The sequence below is a fragment of the Pseudoliparis swirei genome, chromosome 2 (genome assembly GCF_029220125.1).
Source record: "Pseudoliparis swirei isolate HS2019 ecotype Mariana Trench chromosome 2, NWPU_hadal_v1, whole genome shotgun sequence".
NCBI classification, from domain to species: domain Eukaryota; kingdom Metazoa; phylum Chordata; class Actinopteri; order Perciformes; family Liparidae; genus Pseudoliparis; species Pseudoliparis swirei.
Window position 1 is genome coordinate 5,045,481 of NC_079389.1, and position 23,481 is coordinate 5,068,961.

The window sequence follows — 23,481 nt, forward strand, 5'->3', positions numbered from 1 at the left end:
ACACAACCACTCGGTTCGTGCAACTTGTCGGCGTCGAGTTGCAGCCTGAGAAGTTGTGCGTCAGGGCACATTCGCTCCGACTTCCTTCGGAACCACGACTACTTCCGCTCAGGCCAGTCTAACGACGTGCCCGTCTGCGCTCGGGACCCGCTCACGGCAACAAGGACATAAACATTTCTCTCCGTAGCGGTTTGTTTCTACACCCACCTCCACTGCTCGCTACTACTCGTAAGTTGGCAGCGGTCAGCGCCGCGGGGGGTGTTTTAATGTGACGCCTTTTAACCACACGACGTAATGACGCCGAACGGCTCGGTTTAGAGCAGCTTGGGTCCGGGCTATGTCCTGGTGACGAGGGACGTCTCATGGTCTCTCGGGTGCACACACCTCGGCAAAGCAAGAAACGCAATTGAAGTATACATAAAAATAAATAAATAAATCGACCCCCATTCGGTCACTGATAAGTTTCATCAGCTTGATTTGACGTATTATGTAAGCAGTGCATTGTAGCTGATGCCCTGAAAAGTAACAGGCGAATACAACGAAGCCTAAATGTGTTCGTAGCACCAAAGCATCCCATAATAGTATGTCAATAATGTATAATATTCTTTCCAGTGGTCTCGTTGTCACTCCTGTCGTCGCAGATACTTTATACAGTTGTTTTCAGTCAGGCTAAATGTTAGGAGACCTGTTGTAAATGTAATAAGATTAAATCTTGTAATTTACACAATTAATCAATAAAGAAAGCCAGATTCCAAGTGCTGAATCCACCCGGCCTCGTTGGGAATGTGGTCGAACTGTATCATTGGCTTTATTAATTGCAACTGTTTGTTTTCTTTAATCCTGTCTGGCAGCCGAAAGTCTGTCTGAAGGGAAAGTTCAATAAGATTGCACAAGGTGTTTTATTTTTAAGGAATTAATTCATTTTCTTACTGTCCAATTTAGACTGTCAGGGAGGTCAACGTGCTTACAGTGTGCATTTACATTGAATAATTTGTATCTTCATATTAAGTTCAAATTATAAATCATGCACTTGCCTAAATAACAGTTCTAGTTTGAATTATGTCAAACCATTTATCTAGCATTTGAAGCTCTTAAAGTACTTGGACGAGTCCACTAATTATGTTAGGGGAAAATAATGTTTGACCGTTGACCCTACCGAGGAGCAAGACACCCAATGCTGAACGTTTACCTTTTAATATCACAACTTTTTCTACTTTCAAATGTATGCATTTTCTGTCCACAGAGCAGAATGAATGTGGGTGTGGCACACAGCGAGGTGAACCCAAACACCCGGGTCATGAACAGTCGAGGCATCTGGCTGACCTACGCGCTCGGTGTTGGGATCCTTCACATTGTGCTCTTGAGCATTCCCTTCTTCAGCGTGCCAGTGGTGTGGACTCTCACTAATGTTATACACAACTTTGTAAGTTACCATCCTTTTTTTCTTTTCTTCCGGGGGTGTTTTCTAAACACGACGACATCAGTCGTCGTCACACAAGATCAAATTAATGTTGCATGCCCGAACAGCCCCGGTGTCTGTTACTTTCTGCCTCGCTTGTGGAGTGTGCTTGTTAAGATGGGCTTTACTTTCGGGGAGGCTGTCCTCGTGACCGCCTGACACGTTTCCCCACTCCGCTTCAGGTCTGTGGACAAAACCGGCCTTTCATTGTTTACACAGCTGGCCTCCAAATAAAGAAAGAAAGAAAGTCCATGTGTGTGTGACATCATCAAGTAGTGCGAGCTCGAAGCAGTTGACAAGGATTGTGTATCCCAGCCAATACGTAAGGCTATTAACTGCAACGGCGAAGGTCAACTGTGGCCTTTTGTTTCCCACACAATGCGACTGCACTGCCCATTTATGCCGTGGCCGTATTTCGGTTTGTGGAAAATAAACTTCTTTCCTCCTCTGATGCAGGCTTTACAATCGAAAGCTGCATTCTTGTGTTATCGAGAGCCGGAGATGTGTTGTCTCCGTTTACACATGAAAAAACCCAGAGTTATTGTATTGTGTGTTTTTTTTTAATAGCAAAGTAAACAGTTTTGTTTACAGCCAGAATCGTTGAATACAAAATGTCTCTGTGCCAGTGTAACTGTCTTTCCACAACACATGTTTCAGCTCTGGTCTGAGAGTTGGCCCCAGAATGAATTAGTCTCTTCTCACACACACACACACTCACACTCAATCCTGGGTTAATCAAAGTCCAGGGTTATAAGATGACGCCGCACTGCATTTCTACCAGAGTTGAATGTCCGTTGTACGCGCGTAACTAATGTTTACATTCAACACACTTAAGTCAAATTTCAGGGCTAACCCTGCTCCCGGAGCACGGCCAGCGAGCCCGAGGCCAAAGATGGCTAGCCCTTTTTGGAATGTGCCGGGATTGTGTCAGTGAAAAGCTTTTAGCCTTTTATCCCGGGACTAAGAGCGTTCGCACGAACACAAATGCCCGACAGATAAATACAAATACATTAGAATTTCCACATACACACGATTCAAAACAGACATTGTTTTGTAAGTTACAGTGGGGAATGCAGGATAAAAACGTAAAGGAAACTCTATTTTCATCAAGACTGCAAGCCCTGCACTACCGGCTGTGTAGGGTTCGTACCTGGAAAAGTCATGGAATTAAAAAAGTTATTTCCAGGCCTGGAAAAGTCTGAACATTTTTCTTATCACACAAGTTTTGGAAAAGTCCTGGAAATTTGTTATATTCATATGTTAAATTACACAGTTTGATTAAAAGAATAAACATTTATATAAATATGTATTCTTTCTTTTCTTTTTTTTGTCACTTTGTCATTTTTTTATTCGTTTAGACATATTAACATAAAACAAATACAAAAATGTCAGACATAAACATTTTAAAAATTATAATTATATATATACATACATAAAAATACACATACATAAAAACATACATATCCCCCCCCCCCCCAAAGTATTCTTTTAATCAAACTTTTGTCTCATTCATTTGTGTCATTTAAGGTTTATACTCTTGTATACACTGAGATTTCACATGTTTTCTCATGGAAATTTGGTTTAAGGTCTTAGAAAAGTCCTGAAAATCCATTGGTCTCTTTTTTGGCTCTCTTCGAAGGCGGTCGCATTTTTCTTCCCTCTCCTCCCCATGACCTTCCCTTCCCTGCTTGGCTCCTATCGTCATGTCTTGTCTTGTTTTATACTTGAGAGACTCTCTCAGCATCGCTCTTCGAACTAAAAACCATGGACCTGATCAACTGGTCTCTTAACGAAATTGACACCGTCTTCTCGACGAGAAGCTCGGGTTCGGGGGAACCTGCCTGTCCTGCCGGGACGTGTGTTGCTGGTTACACGATGGACGCGTGGGGGAAGTGGCGTGTCGTGTGCCTAGCAGCCCTTTCCGTGGAGGACGTAGAAGACATCTACCTATTCGGAACTATGATTACAGGATTTCTGCTGTTTGGATTTGGCGCTGTCCTGGCTTATCGGAAAATTAAGGAAACGGTGACAGCTGTTAAAAAGCCCCCTAAGGCTGCCCGACATGATTGACGCGTTGGGCAGAGTTGTTGGCACTCAGACTGTGGCATTAAACCGCCAGAATGATAACATCGTGGAGAAGCTGACGGCTCTGCAAATGAAATTGGATCGATTTGAAATCCTATTTGGGAGGAAAATGGAGGAATATTAGTTGCGCAAATTCTAATGCAGCTACTGGAAGACCAAACAATCCCAATCTTATCTGCTTTCGGCTCCCTCTACCAGGACGGGCCTTGGCCAAGGCCGTTACTGGAACAACAACTCCCCCGAAGATCACTGAAGCGAGACTCTCTCTCATTCCCTTCCCCCTATCCACAGACACCTGTGGTTGTTTTCTCCCCAGGACCCTTCAAGGCTATCTCCATGGCAACGACCATCTTGCGGTCTGAGAACTCTGTCTGTTGTGGCCTGGGGGAGGACGACATACCAGGCCACTCACACACGAACTTTCAACATACGGATTTGCATTCACTACCCCCACCCCCATCCCACGCCTTCGTCTGCTTCGTCCCCCCAGTGTGACAGGACGGGGTCTGTGGCTGGCGCTGTAATGGCTGACGGACCGGGCTGGCTGCTTGTCGGTGCTGGTCACCTTCTGCCTCCAATGGCTGGGCTTAGATCACCCAGTCTTTGGCTTACCTCCCCTCCCCCCTTCCTACTCGTTGCAAGTCATGTTTAAGATGTATGTGCTTATGTGCTAAGGTGTTTTTTCCTGCTCCCACACTGTACCCCTCTAGGGGCATAGTCGGGGGGTTGTTTTTTTCTCGCCTCTCTTCCCTCATGTTATGCTGTAATCTTTCATCCACCCTTTCTTTGCAATTTCGTTGCTTTTGTACCTGTACTCTAGTCAATGACAATAAAACCGCATACCATACCATACCATACCATACCATGTGTGAGAACCCTGGCTGTGTTTTTGTCTCCACAGGGAATGTATGTCTTTATGCATGCGGTGAAAGGCACGCCCTTTGAGACCCCCGACCAAGGAAAAGCCAGACTCCTCACACACTGGGAGCAGCTGGACTACGGCGTGCAGTTCACTTCTTCTAGAAAGTTCTTCACCATCTCCCCAATCATTCTGTACGTATATTGAGATATATCGCACCATTCTGTCTTGATTTGCACTGATTTTGACGCAGATAACAGGAAACATGTTGTAGTCGTCCCCCAACTCACTGCTAAAATAATTAAAGAAGCATTTCATCATCATCATCGCTAAAGATGTTGATCACGACTACAGCGTTAACTTTTCTGCAACAGAAATGCTGCAACCTATCTTATCAGGCAATTGTTCTGCACAAGTAATGTCATATTTAAAAACTTTATGCACAAGTAATGTCATGTTTAAAAACTTTATGCACAAGTAATGTCATGTTTAAAAACTTTATGCACAAGTAATGTCATGTTTAAAAACTTTCTGCACAAGTAATGTCATATTTAAAAACTTTATGCACAAGTAATGTCATGTTTTAAAACTTTATGCACAAGTAATGTCATGTTTAAAAACTTTATGCACAAGTAATGTCATGTTTAAAAACTTTATGCACAAGTAATCTCATGTTTAAAAACTTTCTGCACAAGTAATGTCATATTTAAAAACTTTATGTACAAGTAATGTCATGTTTAAAAACTTTATGCACAAGTAATGTCATATTTAAAAACTTTATGCACAAGTAATGTCATGTTTAAAAACTTTATGCACAAGTAATGTCATATTTAAAAACTTTATGCACAAGTAATGTCATGTTTAAAAACTTTATGGACAAGTAATGTCATATTTAAAAACTTTATGCACAAGTAATGTCATATTTAAAAACTTTATGCACAAGTAATGTCATGTTTAAAAACTTTATGCACAAGTAATGTCATGTTTAAAAACTTTATGCACAAGTAATGTCATATTTAAAAACTTTATGCACAAGTAATGTCATGTTTAAAAACTTTATGCACAAGTAATGTCATATTTAAAAACTTTATGCACAAGTAATGTCATGTTTAAAAACTTTATGCACAAGTAATGTCATGTTTAAAAACTTTATGCACAAGTAATGTCATATTTAAAAACTTTCTGCACAAGTAATGTCATATTTAAAAACTTTATGGACAAGTAATGTCATGTTTAAAAACTTTATGCACAAGTAATGTCATGTTTAAAAACTTTATGCACAAGTAATGTCATGTTTAAAAACTTTATGCACAAGTAATGTCATGTTTAAAAACTTTATGCACAAGTAATGTCATGTTTAAAAACTTTATGCACAAGTAATGTCATGTTTAAAAACTTTATGCACAAGTAATGTCATATTTAAAAACTTTATGCACAAGTAATGTCATGTTTAAAAACTTTATGCACAAGTAATGTAATGTTTAAAGATCTTTATGCACAAGTAATGTCATGTTTTAAATTAATTTTTTTATTCACCCATTTTTCTTCCGCAGATACTTCCTGGCGAGCTTCTACACAAAGTATGACACGACACACTTTGTCATAAACACTGCCTCGCTTCTAAGCGTTCTCATCCCCAAGCTGCCACAACTGCACGGAGTGAGAATCTTCGGCATCAACAAGTATTAAAAGGATCGTGTGATCGCCGTGAGCCCGCAGCGGCGGAGGTGGAAACGTGTACTAGGTCCAGTACGGTTAGTGTAAAACGTCACTGTCGTCGTTTATAGGTTTATCAGGTTTAAGAGGAAATGTTTCAAGTAAGCAACGAGTAGGTTTGTAGGTGACAGGATGCCATATGCATTACTAACTTATGTGAATATTTAACGATGTTTTATTGTTTTTTGGTCTGCAGACCTGGGCTGGCCCAGGAATCGATGAGGCTTTTTTTTTTGTTTCATTTTTTTCTTCTTTTTCTTCTTTGCCCTCAAGTCACACAGCAACACAGATTGTGTGCGCGAGTCACAGAGACGTCCCGACGTGTATTTTTTTGTTTTTTTTCAAAGACGTTTACGTTGTGAGGGTAGGGGGGGGGGGAGGCTTGTGGCTCGTCGTTTATCGGTACACTCTCGTTTTGTGATGGGTGTCAATCGTCTACGCGCTGAGCGGAGAACAGAATCACACTCTTTTTATTTGCACGATTTCCTTGGTATGTGAATCTTTATCTCGTTCGTGACTCAAAGCGGGGGCGGGGCCGTCTCGTGAATATTATGTCCTGTGTGTTTAAAGAAGAAAGTCCAGTGTGTAGAAACGAGACACATTATCGTTGTCCGAGTGTTTACCGAGGGAGGTCGACGGCGTCTCTGTGATCAACGTACATTTATGTAGCTGCTCTATTTTAGATACCATCAAGGCAGCTCTTTGGCCATAGCTCTCTTGATATTTCTTGTTCCTAATTTTATTAAAACATTTGTGCCCTCCCAAGTGTTTCATCTCTTGCCGTTGTGCAGAAGCATGTTTATGGAATATCAGGAACAAGTGTAAGAAATGTCAATTCATTTGAGGATTCTCTGATTATAAGAGAATCCTACACATGGTTTGTGTAAGATTAATATTACCACACACACACACACAGCAAGTTGCTGGATGCACAGTTATCTTTAGAGTCCGTTGCGATGGCGAGATGCTCCTCCAGTCGTCACTTTAGTTGTAAAAGCTGCAGGTCAATGTGAGAAAAACCACGTTGAGTTCTTTATTTCAGCTGCTAGGTGGCAACAGCTGGACACAAACAAACCATCTGCAAAGAAGAACAGAGAATAAAGTCTGAATGTCACGAACAATTCAGTTTATTGAGCCGTCGTTGAACAAAAAAAAACTAATGCAGCCTCACCTAGACCGATCAGTTAACCCCTGAGTTAACATTTATGAAGCTAATGTCGTAGTCACTTGTTGAGCCTGGAGGTCAGAGGTCACGGTCAAGCACCCTCACCTAGAAGAGTGTCAGCACTGCGGCGCAAACCTTATTAGTTTCATCGAGAGGAGACGCTCTCAATAGAGAGATCGAAGGATTTAAAACTTTAATTAAATGAAATGTGTGTAAAACGTTGGTTTGGTCGTGCAGCGTTACTGGTCCGCCTCTCTTTGGCCGTGGCTGCCGGGCCCCTTCAGAGCCTCGCACTGCTCGCCCATCACGCCCTCGTAAACCTCAAAGTGATGGTTCAAATCCCTCCGAGAGTGGATTTTATACTTGGTGCCCATGGCCCCGTCGGCGGACGGCGTCCCGTAGAAGACGCGGCCGATCCGCGAGTGCACCAGCGCCATGGCGCACATGACGCAAGGCTCCCGGGTCACGTAAAGGTCATACCCGGTGCAGATGTACGGCGGGGCGCTCGCCGCCGCCTCCTCCGGCGAAGCGAACCGGCACGCGGGGTACCCGTCGAAGGCGGAGCTCCCGCCGCCCTGGCTCCGAGCCACGAGGTCGATGCACACCATGACGGCGTGGTGAAGGGGGTGGTCCCCTCTGCAGTCGTGTCCCACCGCGACGATGCGCTCCGTCGCCGGGTCCACCGCCACCGCCCCCACGGCCTCCATTCCCGACTCGCCGGCCGCTTTGGCGGCGGTCAGCGCGGCCGTCATGTACGCGTGCATCCGGGCTTTCTGAAGCGGGCCGAAGAGTTCTCCCCGCAGGGCGACGGTCACACGCTTGTCCTCGTGGAAGGACGTGGGCCAGTATTTGCTCGCCAGCTCAAACTGGGGTCGGGTCAAGGGGGCACGCGCCGGGACCTGGACCACGAAGGGTTCTCCTAACCCGGCGCGTCCGACGCCGTCCGAGGGGAGCAGGGAGTCGATGCTCGCCGCCCCGAGGGCCGGCGCGTCGCCGACGAGGCACACGAGGACCTCCAGAGGATGAGGACCGGCCTCGGCCCGGACCGCCCGCACCCTCTTGACGTGCCGGAGGCCGCTCAGCGGGTAGAGGCCGCTCAGCTCCCGGAGGAGGCGGGAGGCCTCCCTCTTGTCGACGATGGGCGCCGCGAACGCCTCGATCAGCTCGACGTCTTGGGACTGCCGATCCGACAGGACCGGATAGGCGACCCAGGAGTCGGCGGCGGCGGCGCACGAGGACGGCCCTTTCCGGCGTTTCGTCCGCGGCTCCATCGTTTCGGCGTTCTCCTGTGAAACGTGACGTCACACCAGAGTTAAGACAAAGTCGGCGGACATCTTTCTGAACAGAAACTAAGCTCCGAAAGAGCCTTTGAGCTGCAGCTCGTTTCCTTCCAGTTCCTTCAGAGATCAGCCAGCGGAAACTTAGAAGATACAAATGGACCTGAAATGAATCCGTTAGCCCGTTTCCTTTAGTGAGGAGGAATTGGATGTTCGACTTGATTTCTGTAACAAATTGTTCGTGTCATCTGAAACGTGCAGATTTGAACGTCATTCAGACGCTTAGTTGAAATAAAAAGGATTTCAAGTTGGAGCCCAACCGATAATGATATCCACTACTGAGGGTTTCAAATAATACCATGAAAGATATTAGATTTTGTTGTTGTATATGTATTTATAAATAAGCCTTATATTCGATTAATTAAAAGCTGTGGACAATATTATTTACCGGAGCGGAACATTTTAGTGTTGGAAAAAGTAAAATCATCAGTGTCCTCTGAAGGATGGGGGCATCTGTAGCTCAGTGGGGTAAGAGGGCCGTCCTGCAACCCCAAGGTTGTGGGTTCGATCCCCGCTCTCCCCATTAGTTGCAAGTCAAAGTGTCCTTGAGCAAGGCACTGAACCCCCAGTTGCATCACTGCAGCCCACTGCTCCTTAATAACTAAGGATGGGTTAAATGCAGAGAACTAATTTCCCCTTGGGGATTAATAAAAGTGTATATTATATTAATGGCGTCAATAGTTTCTTGATTACCTCGAAACACGTCTAAACTATTCGTGGATCTGCCGACGCAATACACTGGTGAAAATACAAAATCAACCACTTGTTTGGGCCACTTCTATTTGTAGCTGTTAAATAAACAGGTAAACAATGCATAGGGCTAAAAAAAAGGCACAACCAATAATGATTTTAGAGCCAATTTATGTATTTAATGAAACACAAACTGATTACATTTTTAACAATTCAATAATGATTACAGTCACTCATCAATTACAAACATAAATTTTTAAAGAAACCCATTCTTCTCCCGGAGACGTTTGCTACATAGATCCCATAAAATCTGTTTTGAGAATAAAACCACCAAAAAGTCACTTGGAAGTGATTACGGCTGAACTATCGCTTCACAAAGCCGCCTGGAGGAGAAACGCGTGGCACCATGACAAACCGTCTCCTCACTTCCTCCCCAGTACAAGCGTCGTCTTCATGACTTTGGGCACGTGGCGTACGGTCAGCGACACTCTGGTGCCTCGGGCCAGCGTCTCTCCCGGCGCGGCCCCGGCCGCGGACAGGTTGGCCACGGCGTCCGTCAGCTCGTCGTGGCCGCGGGGCCGGATGCCGTGGAGGAGACGGCGGTACATTTCCTCCTGGAGGATCAGGAGACTTCGAGGCCTGACCAGCAGGGACAAGACGAAGCGGTTCTCCTCCGTCTGGGGCGCGGCGCCCTCCCGGATGTCGACCGGCGTGTAGAAGTCCAGGAGGGTGTGAGAGCCCAGGCTGACGGTGGTGACGGTGGGGTGGTACAGAGGGCCGTCTTCGTGAGGCATGATCCCTTCCCCTTCTTTATACTCATTCACCAACACGTGATTGGCGGTTTTACCACCAAACGCACCGAGAGAGGAAATCTTCTCGCAGTACGTCCGGAGCCAGTCGGGCATCTTTTCTGCCAGCATGCCCCTGGGGTGTGGCAACCCTCCCCAGTTCTGAAGCCTTCTGCCCGACAGCTGAGTCCATTTAGTTCTGGGGGAATTGTACACCTGCTGTTGAAGATAAGACTCCTCGTCCTCCGATATGAAATCTGGGATGTAATACACTGTTGGCGGGGCGTCGTTTACGACAAACTGCTTCAATTCCTCCACAATACAAGCTGGATGTTCCATGCCTCCTTTAGGAAAGGCAACATGAAATGTTTGTTACAACCCAAGAGCAGGAGTACAATGTTTGAAAAACTGACTGAAAATCTACCAGAAACGCCTCAAGTATGCATTAATACGTACAGCTCCGCTACAGGTTATCCAATTAACAGGTTTATAATCAAATACAGCCCCCTTGCTAGCATCAGGACGTCCCTCAACAAACGCAGCAGTACTATACAGTGTATGTTGACGGGACGTAGGAACATTAGCTCCCTCAAACGCAACGCAGGTGTGATACAAGTTCACTGACACCTTTTTTCTGCAGGTAAAAAGACAATCTGCGACAGAGAAATCACAAATGGTAAAAGCGCGTACGCGTGAGTGTAATGGTGCCTTTAAAGTTGTAGTTATTAGGAACCTTCTTGTTAAACCCGATTATACTCGCATCCAAATAGTGTTTTTTGTTTTTCGCTTACTTAAAATGAATTCGTAAATAGCAGGAGTTTTCTATTAATCACGAAAGACGTCGTTGAGTCTGGGTTTTTTAATTTTTTTTATGGAGTTCCGTATTTCTGGGAACTCTGAACGCAGCACAGACACATTCCCAATACAAGGACAGGACTCATTTCTAAACCTGCGCCATGTTGGAAACACACAACCGAGCTCCGCGAACAACGCACACACCTAACAGAGGACACAGTTTAAATTTTAAGTGACACAAAATCAACGTTACCTCCTTCGATATCAACACTTCAATGAAAATACCGTTTGGTCAGCAAGCCGCAGTCAGTCACTCGACTCCATGCCCAACTGACATGCTGGTGCAGCTGACTAAAATGTCCCCCCCGAAATATCACTCCTGCAACTTTGGACCCGTGCTTTGTTTTCTGAACAGCTTCTCAAATTATTGGCCATTTTAAAAAAGTAGATACGTTTGACGGTGCGATGTGATGTTTTATCCCTTTTCATGTGAGTGTGTAGACGTCTGCACTTCATTTAAGGTCATACGATTGCTGAACACGGACTTATTTACGTGTGACGCAGCCTACACGACTTCATAGCGGAAAGACGACAGAGGTTACTTCGTGTGTTTTTTTTGTTTTTTAATTTATCCTGATGTGATACCGTCTCCGTTTTTTAAATTATCGTTATGGGATTAACATTCAATGATAAAATGAGGTGAGGTTTAAGTTATTAGACTATTTAACCTCGCAGTTGGCCAGCACAAGGGTCACGAGTTACGACCATGTTCCCTACACGAGTGAAATGTCTGCAAAGGCTGCTACAGCTTAAGCACACATGTTGGTGCCCTACGTCTCTTGGAAAAGCACCTTGCTCCAGACTGGTTCTGGGCATTGAGACGAGCTGTGACGAGACTGGAGCTGCTGTGCTGGACGAGACAGGCGCCATCCTGGGGGAGTCTCTCCATTCACAGAAAGAAGTTCACCTGAGGTGAGAGTCAGAGCTGTATTTAGATCAACGAGATCTTTTCTTTAGAGATTTTACTTTTGTCTTTGTCTCCCTTTTTGCCTCCTGAACGCCACAGGACCGGCGGCATCATCCCCACAGTGGCCCAGCAGCTCCACAGAGAGAACATAGAGCGCGTGGTCCAGGAGGCTTTGGAGAGGAGCGGCGTGGACCCGAGCCGCCTCTCGGCCGTGGCCACCACTGTGAAGCCCGGCTTGGGCCTGAGCCTAGGGGTCGGCCTCGAGTTCAGCCGGAAGTTTGTGAGGCGACACAACAAACCCTTCATCCCCATCCACCACATGGAAGCCCACGCCCTGACCGTCAGGATGCTCCGACCCGTCGCCTTCCCCTTCCTGGTCCTGCTGGTCTCTGGGGGTGACTCGCTTCTCGCCGTGACTCGAGGAGTCGATGACTTCTTGCTCCTGGGTCACGCTCTGGACGAAGCTCCAGGGGACACACTGGATAAAGTGAGGAGGCCTTCACACTCGAACGGGGCCACGATGTCAAATTTGTGATTGACAATCAAATGAAATACTGTCCTTTTTTCCCTTGAATTCACAGGTGGCGAGACGTTTGTCCCTCATCAAACACCCGCAGTGCTCCACAATAAGTGGAGGACAAGCTATTGAGCTTCTAGCAAAGGATGGCGACAGGACGAGGTTCCCTTTCAGGACGCCGATGGGACAAACGTACGACTGCTGCTTTTCTTTCGCCGGGCTACGGAATCAAATCAACAAGACGATAATGAAGAGCGAGGCAGAGGAAGGTATGAGGACAAGCAAGGTCCCGAAATTGGACAACCATGACCCATAATGATCAAATTCATAGACGTTTATTCTACACAAGACATTTTGATTTTTCCAGCACCAGTGTAACTCAAAAACATAAATTACACTTTTTAAAAATGGTACATGGGGGAGTTTAAGACAAGATGAATAGGGGTTTGACAGGTTTATATGTAACATTAGCAGTTTGTGAACATGTTTTTATTTGCACACCAGAGAAAGAAAGAAAAACACACAAATATTCATTCAATAGCATAGCTGTTGTTGCTACTGACTCCTCAGTATTGTCAAAAGTTGACAGAAACTGTTGGGGAACTTCAAATCTGATTATATTAGATGAGTCACTTTCCCCCCTCCGTCTTTAGGTATAGAACAGGGGACACTGTTGTCATGTGTGAATGACATTGCAGCTTCTACGCAGCACACAGTGGCCTCTCACCTTGCAAAGCGAACACATCGCGCCATCTTGTTCTGTAAAGCCAACGGCCTGCTGCCATCAAACAGTCCCACCCTGGTGAGTTTTCTTACTTCAGGTTGTTTTATATATATAGTTTAATTATTTACATTTACAATTTTAAATCTACAGTACATTATTATCTAGAAAAACTATAACACTTTTATTTTATTTTTCATTGTTTTACATTATAACATATATATATATATATTATATATATAAACATTATATATGTATAAAAATATAACATATATTTCTATATATTTAAAATATTTTATATGTATACAATATTTTCTCTCTCTCTCTCTCTCTATATATATATATATCGCCCCAATGTCAGCTGAAGTTGGCTCCAGCGCCCTGTGACCCTAAAAAAAAAGGCTAAGGGGTTTGGATAATGGATGGATGGATGTCTATATATATAATGCATTTTATGTATATATAAATATATTCCCCGTATATCTTGCCGGGGTTCCTTGACTAAAAAAAGATTGAGAGCTCCAGACAGGGTAGGTGTGTTGGAAAGTACTTGATGACGAGTAAGATACAGAATAACACCAGCCTCTTCCTTTAAATATGAGAATACTGTGGCCATAGATTGAACGATTTCATCATGAACTCTTCTTTTGACAGGTGCTGTCTGGAGGAGTTGCAAGCAATCGGTACATCCGCAAAGCATTGGCCACTATCACCGACGCAACCGCACTAAGCCTGCTCTGTCCTCCAGCCAAGTTCTGCACTGACAACGGCGTGATGATTGCATGGTGCGTGTGTGTCTTGATATTCAGTGAATCCGATTGGAGGAGTTTCGTCCGTCCGAGACCAACGTACCTATCTTTCCCTTTGTCCACCAGGAACGGCGTTGAACGCCTGAGAGAAGGGAAAGGGATCCTCCCTCCAGATGTGGACGTCTCCTACGAGACAAAGTAAGTCAACACTGAACCCAAATATTTCATTTGCCCGTGGAGAGCAACCTCAGATACAGATGTTCCCAGTAGCTCACGTGCACGTTGTCTTCCAGGGCACAGCTGGGTGTTGACATGATGGCGGAGGTGAAGGCAGCAGCAATCAGGATGCCGTCAGTCAGGATGAAGATCCCCAGATGACACCATGTTGGCCTTTTTGTCACTCTGAAACGTTCACTGTGTAGTACAGTATATACTATGTGTATACGAAACAATAGACATATTTTGCTGTATGCATGCACTTATATTTGGTTTTGTATGTAAATCTGGTTTGTCTCTCTTATTGTATGATCACCAAATACATTTTAATAGAGTTGTATGGTCTCCTATCTTAAAATGAGAACTGTAGAACATTACAACAACAAAATAGAGCTGAGTATATACAGCTTTTAATGATATTGCGTAAATCCCATTAAATGATGTCAAACCACTGTACTTCCCATTGAGGTATATACTCGTTTGTTATTGGTGAAGCAGCACCCTCTAGTGGTTAGTTAACGTAAATGCTCCTCAACAAACTATCATATAGAAGAGCAAATATTGCATAAGAATGGAGAAAAATCTGAATGACTTGTGACACTTAATTTTTCCACATGCACTATGGTTTATTTCTTGTTACTTAAAAACAATTGTTCCAACCGGATACAATGACACACTTTGGACCACATTAAGATGTACACACAACTTGTAAACATGTCTGATAAACTAAAACATTTAATCATCAAACTGGTGAAACGCATCCACAAATAATGGCTTGTTCCTATTGGACGTCCTCTGCATACAATGGCGTGCTCCTTTCTCGTCTCCGGTTATCCTCCCAAAATCTCATGACAGTCGACATACGCTTTCAAAGCCAAATATTCCACAACGTGGTTTGTTCTTTGTGCTGCAATGTTCATCAGGACACAAGACAAAAAAATCTCATTTATATATATAATATATATAAATATTTATCAATTATCAATCAATTATATAGATATATATATTATATTAATTATCAATCAATTATATATAAATTATATGTATTTCAACATGCAAAATGTAGTGGTATTTGCAAAAAAGTGTCCAGATGTGTTGGATATGTGCTTTCATAGTTTAATTAATATTTGGTATTAAAAGTTAGTGGCTTGATCCCATGTATGTTGTTTTCATGGGTTCATCATCATTCTAGTGGACAACTGGTAAGTCATTTTTACCGTTACAGTATTTTCATATAAAACATTTTTAAAGAACATCTGCATTGTGCAAACATCGGAGTGTGGATTTTTTAGAGCTCATCGTGGTCATAAATGTTGTACTCCTTGGCACTGATCACTCCGTCGGTGTCGCGGTCACTCTTGCGGAAGATATCCGCCATGATCTTCTCGTAGAACGGGTCGTCGCGCGGCTTCCCAGATTTCTCATACTCCAGTTTCAAGTATGCTTTGACCTGGAAAAAAATAAATAAAACTTAAGCATTTCATCATTTCACACTTTGTGAATCAGTAACAGACGTGTATTGTACTCGTACCTCAATGCTATGATATAATGAGCCTGACAAGCAGCATATCATATTGGTGACTGTAAATGGTCTGAGCCGTCAATAATCCAGATAACATCATGACTTTCTTTACATTTGGATCTACACTATCGTTCAAAAGTTTGGGATCACTTTGAAAAATAAGGACATTTCTAATTTGTTCTTTTTTTTCTAAGGAAAGCACCCTTTCTATGTGAGCGCAGCTGAAAACCGTTATGCTGGTGAGAGAAGCTATAAAACTGGCTCATAGCACATTCCTCATCCACCTTTGGTTCTTCTCAGTGGGATTGGGAACAGCGTGGTGTTCCTGTCCCGTCCGTCTTGATGCCGGAGGCTCTCTGGTGACATTTGATTACATGTACACACTGCAGAGGAAGAGTCTAACCGGTGTTTAAATAAAGAGACCTCGCAGACCTCCCCCCCCCCCCCTAGCATGTTAATCCAACCACAGTTATCGCCTTTCCCGTCTCCGAGCCCCGATTACCTCGGCCCTCGTGAGACTTCTGTCGCTGTCCAGGTCCATCTCTCCGAAAGCCTCCATTGTGCGCGGCCCCCTGGAAACGGAGTACACCTCCACCTCGAAGACCACCGTGGCATTGGGCGGCACGGGGTCTACGTACGCCATCGGGGGGAGGGAACGACAGCGCGTCGAGATTATAAAGAGAGACAACACGGACAAGCACGACGCCGTGATCTCGGAACATATGGCGATCGCTGTGTGGCTCGTGAGATCTCGGGACACTTCACATACAGAGGAAAGAAGGTTGGAGACCTCCCTGCCCCGCCGTGTCGGGGGTGGACTCGTGAAGCTAGTCGACGACTTTTCTGGAAGGACGGGAGTTGCTTTGCATGCGTTTATCTGGTTAGTGCTACAAATTCAGACTTCGTGATGAGCACTAACGACATCGAGAGCTAGAGTCGTGAGGACATCGTGAAAGGCCCGTCAGGCATGTGGCATTAAAGAAAGAAGAGGGAACTAATGTCAGCAGAGCAACATGCTCAGTTAAATCTGGCAGCTGGACAACAGAGGGGGCTTTAACTCTTAAGCTTGAGAGGTTTACATGTGTGTACCTGTAAAGATAACTCACGCAGGGGAACATGCACACTCAGCAACATGCAGAATCCCAGGCTGGGCAGCGCCACAGCGTTCAGTGCACATATGTACATGTTTGTAAACACTTATCAGCTGTTAGTTTTTGCTCCAGTGCATGCAAGAAAGAGCGAGAAGAAGAAGAAGTGGAGACCTTTGAACCCTCTGTGCATGCCATGGAGGGGGGGGGGGGGGGGTGAGTAGAAAACACTGCGATGGATGCCGGTCCAACTAAAGTGCTGTGAAAGAACACAAGACAGCATGACGGCAGCTCCTGTTACACAAGAATCACCTTTTAAGTACGACGACACATCTTTGTTTCACATTTTAATTGCGTGGTAGTGGAACTTTTTGATACTTATCGAATAAAAAAGCAAAGAACAATCGGTTGCACAATGTGAGGAGATTTTTCAAGTCAACGACGGGACCCCGGTGATGTCATAGTGACGCCATCGCGGTCGTCTTTACATTAAAGAGACCGTGGAGTTTGTAAGACATGGATGTTCACCAGGCAGGGAGTGTATACATTTAAAAAAAAAAATCTTACCACGTTGCATTCTGGGAAGTGTAGGATCCAGTGTGCTTAGAGTCTGAACCGTACTAGAGACTAACTTTTAACGTAACGTCGTTTTTGTGTAAATCTATTGTTTATTGTGTAGCGTTGTATATCGTTTTAGTGGCATGATGAAAACACAATCCAACTTAACGTATTACAAAATGTACTCGGTTGGAGTAACTCGTGGTCAACGACACTTCACTGTGCATTGCGTTTACTTACCTTTGCCTTGTGCTCCGAAGGCCAGGCCGGACGGGACAGTTATTTTTCGTTTCTCTCCGGGACACATGTCCTCCATCCCTTTATCGAGGCCCTTGATGACTTGTCCCACGCCCAGCACAAACCACTGGGGGTGCCCGTCTTTGTCTGACCGACTGAGACAAAACACAGAAGAAAAAACACACAACAACCTCCAGTCAAGGAGCATGTTGAAACTCTACAAATCCCAGTGTCCACCCAACCCTAACTTCCTTAAGGTTACATAACAAATAAGAGTACACATAAAAGAACCCCTTCCCGCAGCAGTGATAGCCACACAATAATACTAATGTTGATAATAATGCATGAATAAAGTTTCTGCCCATATGCATGTGGACTTTTTTAAACCCACCCACCTGCAGTAGAACTGAGAACCATCTGAGGCGAGGTAGCCATCGTAGTGGACGTTCAGCAGATCTCCCCTTTTACTCTTTTGAGTGCACTCCAGGGGCTTGAACAACACCTCGATCTGGACCCCGGCGTCCGGCTCAGCCGCGGACGCCAAAACGCACCACGAGCCGAGCTGTGAGGCCACGAAGAGGCTCAGCGTGCAGCCCAGCAACCGCCACATCATGCCGCCGTCGGTGTATGCGTGGCAAACTTGTAGGAGTGACGTTTATACGCGGCGCAGGACGTGGAGAGCTGCTGCTGCGCGAGAGATATTTAAGCCCTGAGTCGAGACTGTCAGGGGTTTCTCCCTCTTTGTTCGGTAAATCCCGCCTCCTTCACTGTAATTGGCTCAAGCCCTAACCCTGAGCCTCCTTTAGCTATCGCTCATTGGACTGGAGCAGCTTGCTGTGGCTTTGCAGCCTGACAGACAAAAATAAGAGCAGCGATAACCTTCGAGGTAATTCATTTAATTATAAACCGTTATAAATGGCTGTATACAGAAGCTAAAATGTGAAAAACGCGAAGATTATACATACTTATAACTGCTTTAAAACAAAACAAGTCTTAGATTCATTGTCATCAGATATTCATAGTATAAGTACAACTGTATAACACATTATAGAACTGAGAGCAGCTTCCGGTACAGTACAGTAACACATCATGCCAGGGGATTTAGAAGTACGTGAACAAATGAAGCCAGATTTGAGTAGTTCAATCTGTACTGGCAACAGCGGTGGAACTATGGTGTAGTAACATGTTATATCATACAGAAAGTCAAAGTTGTTTGTCGACTTTTATGATCTACAAACTGATCTTTTAAATTGACAAACATGTGCAATGCATGGCACAATTCATACAGGATCAAACTATAGGATTTGTTTCTACTGCACCCATTTCTTCTCCCTTCAGAAGTAGTAAGTGTGGGTCTATATTCAGTTTTTATGACCATTTTCTTGTCTTTAAGGGCTCTGTATCTCTCTGCAGCTGAAAAAACAAACACGTACTGCAAAACGCACCTTAAGACACAAATAATTCAGAATATCAAATGAAGTATTACGCTGTATTTAGAATAAATTCTCATGGGTAACTGAACTGAAAGTATAACTGTCTAAATATATATAATGTAGCTTTAAAGATAGATAAGCATCGATAATATTTGACTTTCAGTTTCAGAATTACATGTTTTTATTTCATTTACTTGTTTAAGGTGAGCCTGTGTGTTGGCCCCCTCCTTCACAGGTTTACATTCCTTGCACCCGGTGCTGGTATTCCTGCCATGCGAAGAGCTTGTATTGACTTGACAGACACGGAGGCGCCCCAATGGCAAAGCAACCATCAATCATCTTCGGACGCGCGCATAACTTTGATTCCACCAATGGGAAGCGAGGGGGCGTGAACGTGCGCTACTATTTATTTTTGGAACGCCGGTGTTTCTGAGTCATCGCACCTCAGCCAGTGAACGTGGTAGCAGACGCAACGGCCGTTAAGTCGCTACCGGTTTTTATTGGAACCACGACTTTCCACCCAATTGCTTGCCAGGATTGAGATGTTACATTTTAGGTCTTCGACAGTGCTGAAGGAGTTGTTTGAAGCCACCCTCAAGCGTCCCTTGTCCGGCTCGAGACAGAAGACCTGGATACCGACCCGCCACTGCCGCTTCGGCACCGCCTCCGTTGATGCCAGTGCGGCGTCCGCTCGACTGAAGGTCCTCTATGCCGCGACGCACCGCCCGGTGCTCCGCGCCGCTCTTTTCCGCTCGTACTGCACGAAGACGGAGGGCGCAGCGGAGCTGGACGAACAGCTGAAAAAGGATGGGGTCGCCGGCGAAGAGCCCAGTGACAAGTAGGTGTTAAGCGCCCCCTGCCCGGCGCCCACACCGCGGTACGTTTCGGTTCCCGAAGCGGTGTGCGGCGGGTCGTGACGCATTCAGTCGCGAGCGGATGTACGTTAGGCTGTTCGCCAGCGGTTACAGACTCTGTTAAAACCGCGTTAAATAGCGCTCAGTAACCAACTAGCTAGTTAGTTTACTGAACATCTTACACCGCGACATGCTACACAGATGTATTGCCTATAAACTAAAAACAACTTAAAACGCGCGTGATGTATAAGAATACAGCTTTACCGCCATGGCTTCACAGCCGGCAGCTAGCAAACCATGTGTATGACTTGAATACTGGGTGCAGCCTCCGATGGCGTGGTGCCAAAAAGCTATACACAATTTCCAAACTCACCCCAAAGTGAATTAGGAATATATTTCCCACCTTGACCGGCTTATCTGTAACGTCGGGTTAGCTACCTGGTACCCGTGGAGACGACACACGCGGTGCCCCCCCCCCCCCCCCCGTTACAAGGTCATGCAGGAATGATAACACCAACTCGTGGCCGGGATACAAGATGGATCTCGATAGATGGAAGTTTGTTGTTGTTGTGCCCTCACTTTGTTGGTTGTTTATTATGATGATTGCTGCCTGGCTGGGAAGTCAGACCGCGTGGACTTTATTCTGGTCGTTTCTACTGTGACGTAGACGCCCTCTCCTTAGGGAAGTGACCCGGGCCACAGCTTGAGGGCCGCTCCGGAGGACCTGCTTGCTGTCCCGTCAAAACAAGAACACAACATGTTTTGTCTGTTGCTTCATAGAGAACATATACGAACACAAATGTGATGTTTAAATGTCCACAGTTTATAGTTGTATACGTTTTCCCAGTTAAAAATGCATAACCACTTGTACATCGTGTTCTTCTCATGTCTGAAGAAGCACTTCCATATCAGGCTGCAGACATGAAACTCAAGCCGCCTTGGTTGAGAAGACTGTCCCATGTCCACAATTGTGCTGTATCTTAGTAATGCTCTCAAAGCAGTTTGTAGGGAATGTAAACATGGTGTTTTATGTATATATATCTTCCATTAAGTTGTAATGTTATTCAGAGAAATAGTTTTAAAGCAATCAGATTATTTAAAAATACTTTTACATAAGCCGTGTATTACTCTGAAGCACCAGCCCTGGAGCAAAGCCATGTATTTCTGGACAAACATATTTAAAATCAGTATCAGTTTAACTTTTGAATATTTTCTGATGGAGAACTTTTTATATTTTACTTTTTTGCCAACATGCTTGCACTTCCAATATGTTCTCGTTAATGTTTCAGTTCCCTGTTGGGAAGGGCTGTCTGAACGGCAAGATCGAGCCAGACTAAAGTGTACACTGAAGCTGATGTAGATATAAAGTTGTGGTTGTTGCTCCCGTCCACAGCGGTACATTGCTTAATCTGATGTAGATAATCCTGCCCGTTTTCCATCCATCACTTACTGTAAATAATACACTGACTAAAGATAAGTACCTCATAAAACACTTTTAATAAACAGCCAATTTATCCCTTAAGAGTGAGCTGTAGTCTCATATGACACTTACAAAGCCCTGTACTGATCTTGAAGTCAGCTGTCAAGTTGTGAACACAAAGCTCTTTATTCAGATTCATAGCTGACCTTTGTTCAATATTACTTATATTGTGGATGAAGTGACTTCATTTCAATTAATATTCCTGGCAGTCAGCTGGATTTCTCAAACTATTCTTGGGTTGGTAGTTTTCCACTTTGTAGTAACCCAATTATCTCCCCCTAAAAAAAGGAACACGGCCCATTGTGCAATCCCACTATTCCCACGCTTTGAGGACTGGCGAGGAACTAAACTTGCACATTACTCAAGCATTAATACCATTTTATTATCATTTGTTTGCCTGCAGTTCTGCCAGTTGGAATTGGTCAAAGTAGAATTTGTCAAATCACAAAAAGAGAACAAACTGAGCATTTGGGGAGCGGAGGACATTCAGAGTGAGCTTCATGCCATAAAAATACAGAAGAAATGCAACTTGGCACGAAAAACACCTGAGTTCTTAAAAGTGTGTCAGGTTACAAGTTATATCTGCATATACCTTATCTCTCATGGACCCTCTGAATTTTCAATTCGATGCTTCATTGTCATCACCTTTCCGAGAGCCTCACACACTTAAGTGCCCTTGGCTTACAGCCATCTACCCAGATCAGTTTCTGGGATCAGTTGCAGATTTAGCTTTGAGCTGAATAAGACATCAAATAAACAAAACAGTCTAATGACTGCTGTGAAACGCAAGGACATAATAGAAAAGTGAAAGACAAATTTGAACACACACTTAGTGAAGTGTCAATTCACTGATATCACGCTGGATATCCACACTGGCCAATTGACTATTCATTCTCAGCTCCTTTTTTGTGGTGAAGTGAACATAAAATGCACTGAATGTGAATAAAATACTGGCCACCAATACAGCGCTGTAAATGAATTTCAAAATCACAGCTCAATCTTTACCTAGTATCCAGGAAACTCTCAAAGTGCTCTGCTTACAACATTGAGCAGTCACCCAGAGCCAAATGGATTGAGCCATCTGCCTGAATAGAGGGCATTTAAAAAAAGTTTTAACAGCAACGCAAAAGATGTTTTTAAGTTGTCTTCACACCAGACTTGTCCTGCAGTTTTGGTCAATAAAGCCACCGTCTCCAACAAGGACAGTTATTTTCTCATTCCCTCTATCAAAAGTTGTGGATATTTATTTTTGTACAAAAAAACCCCTCAATGAAGCAGAGTTAATACTGAAAGTGGAGTTAAAACACTGCAGGTCACAGATTGGCCAGGGGGAACGAACATTAGCACAACATCCTGCAGGATCCTTTTCAAATGGCCGTGCTGGTCGATGCGACTCATTCCTTAAGTCACTCGATCCACTTTTAACAACAATGTCAGCCTGGAAAACCGCCAGTCGACAGTGAGTCAGTTTGGTTATCGACTAAACGATTTGGCGAGTGTCTTGTTGAGAATGATGTCATGGCAGTTTAATAAAACACCGGCTATGGCGAACCAGCTGAGAGCCCTGCCTACATTACAGGGATATTATCCACAATAAAACACAAAAACTAAACAAATGGAGAAACTAAAAAGTGAATCACGTCAAGTAGAGCCCAACCACGCTGTGGAAACAGTTTTAGTTCAATCATGCACGGGCAGAAGGACAACGGGTGATGGACCATGACTCAGATGCCCAAAAGTAAACTTACAAAGCAGGCGAGTCCAAACATTAGCAACTGAAAATCCAACAGGCAAAACGAAACAGGCCCCCGGTAAATTGACCATGTGCACAAGGGCAATTAACGGAACAGACTGCACCGCGACACGGGGAACTCTGGGTTTAAATACTCTGGGGAGGTGCAGGTGATTACACACAGGTGGGTTCAATCAGGGGCGGGGCAAACCATTCCAGTTGCGGGAGAACATACAAAGGGATCAAGTGAAGCTGATCTGAAATCCACAACCCAACATAAAACTGGAAATACTGAAATGACAAAAATAAAGAAACTTAACTAGAGAGGAGGAGACGTGACGAACGCAGCTGCTGCACACAACAAAGTGGGAAAGACCTCAGACAGGAAGTGAAACAAACACTGGACACGTAAGAGGCAGAGAAACGATCTAAACCGTGAGGATATCAACCATCCACATGATTATGTTCATATGGTGCACATGTTATCATCTTAAACTGTAAGCTTTCCGTCAG

The 23,481-nt window shown here is 44.5% G+C and overlaps 6 protein-coding genes across 8 annotated transcripts in view; 3 read left to right on the forward strand and 3 right to left on the reverse strand.

Annotated features, from left to right (window-relative positions):
- The first annotated feature begins 117 nt into the window (after positions 1-117).
- Positions 118-6,880, forward strand: ormdl1 (ORMDL sphingolipid biosynthesis regulator 1). The gene is made up of 4 exons (XM_056436120.1): positions 118-228; positions 1,244-1,423; positions 4,446-4,597; positions 5,957-6,880. The coding sequence occupies exons 2-4, from the start codon at positions 1,250-1,252 to the stop codon at positions 6,090-6,092; spliced, it is 462 nt and encodes a 153-aa protein (XP_056292095.1). The 5' UTR covers positions 118-228; positions 1,244-1,249; the 3' UTR covers positions 6,093-6,880.
- A 258-nt stretch (positions 6,881-7,138) lies between these two features.
- adat3 (adenosine deaminase tRNA specific 3) lies at positions 7,139-11,198 on the reverse strand. 3 transcript variants are annotated; one of them, XR_008834289.1, is made up of 2 exons: positions 7,291-8,655; positions 7,139-7,197 (listed from the first exon to the last, which is right to left on the reverse strand). XR_008834289.1 is itself a non-coding variant. In XM_056436053.1 (2 exons), the coding sequence occupies exon 2, from the start codon at positions 8,553-8,555 to the stop codon at positions 7,524-7,526; it is 1,032 nt and encodes a 343-aa protein (XP_056292028.1). In that variant the 5' UTR covers positions 8,556-8,570; positions 11,148-11,198; the 3' UTR covers positions 7,139-7,523. The 3 variants fall into 3 exon arrangements, 2 of the variants coding, with proteins under 2 accessions (XP_056292028.1, XP_056292040.1); XM_056436053.1 differs by adding an exon at positions 11,148-11,198 and having other exon boundaries at positions 7,139-8,570; XM_056436065.1 differs by having other exon boundaries at positions 7,765-8,655.
- On the reverse strand, positions 9,466-11,235 carry alkbh6 (alkB homolog 6). The gene is made up of 2 exons (XM_056436097.1): positions 11,148-11,235; positions 9,466-10,443 (listed from the first exon to the last, which is right to left on the reverse strand). Exon 2 carries the CDS (start codon positions 10,436-10,438, stop codon positions 9,734-9,736), a length of 705 nt encoding a protein of 234 aa, XP_056292072.1. The 5' UTR covers positions 10,439-10,443; positions 11,148-11,235; the 3' UTR covers positions 9,466-9,733.
- A 417-nt stretch (positions 11,236-11,652) lies between these two features.
- On the forward strand, positions 11,653-14,525 carry osgepl1 (O-sialoglycoprotein endopeptidase-like 1). The gene is made up of 7 exons (XM_056436041.1): positions 11,653-11,866; positions 11,961-12,348; positions 12,443-12,647; positions 13,032-13,180; positions 13,754-13,884; positions 13,975-14,046; positions 14,142-14,525. The coding sequence occupies exons 1-7, from the start codon at positions 11,661-11,663 to the stop codon at positions 14,224-14,226; spliced, it is 1,236 nt and encodes a 411-aa protein (XP_056292016.1). The 5' UTR covers positions 11,653-11,660; the 3' UTR covers positions 14,227-14,525.
- A 140-nt stretch (positions 14,526-14,665) lies between these two features.
- Positions 14,666-18,135, reverse strand: fkbp7 (FKBP prolyl isomerase 7). The gene is made up of 4 exons (XM_056436110.1): positions 17,865-18,135; positions 17,473-17,624; positions 16,089-16,216; positions 14,666-15,514 (listed from the first exon to the last, which is right to left on the reverse strand). Exons 1-4 carry the CDS (start codon positions 18,080-18,082, stop codon positions 15,353-15,355), a joined length of 660 nt encoding a protein of 219 aa, XP_056292085.1. The 5' UTR covers positions 18,083-18,135; the 3' UTR covers positions 14,666-15,352.
- A 1,094-nt stretch (positions 18,136-19,229) lies between these two features.
- Positions 19,230-23,481, forward strand: part of glsb (glutaminase b) — a 44,502-nt gene continuing 40,250 nt past the window's right edge. Inside the window, exon 1 of the mRNA XM_056436088.1 lies at positions 19,230-19,740. Coding sequence (XP_056292063.1) covers positions 19,445-19,740 — 296 coding nt within the window. The 5' untranslated portion in view covers positions 19,230-19,444. The remainder of the gene's footprint in view (positions 19,741-23,481) is intronic.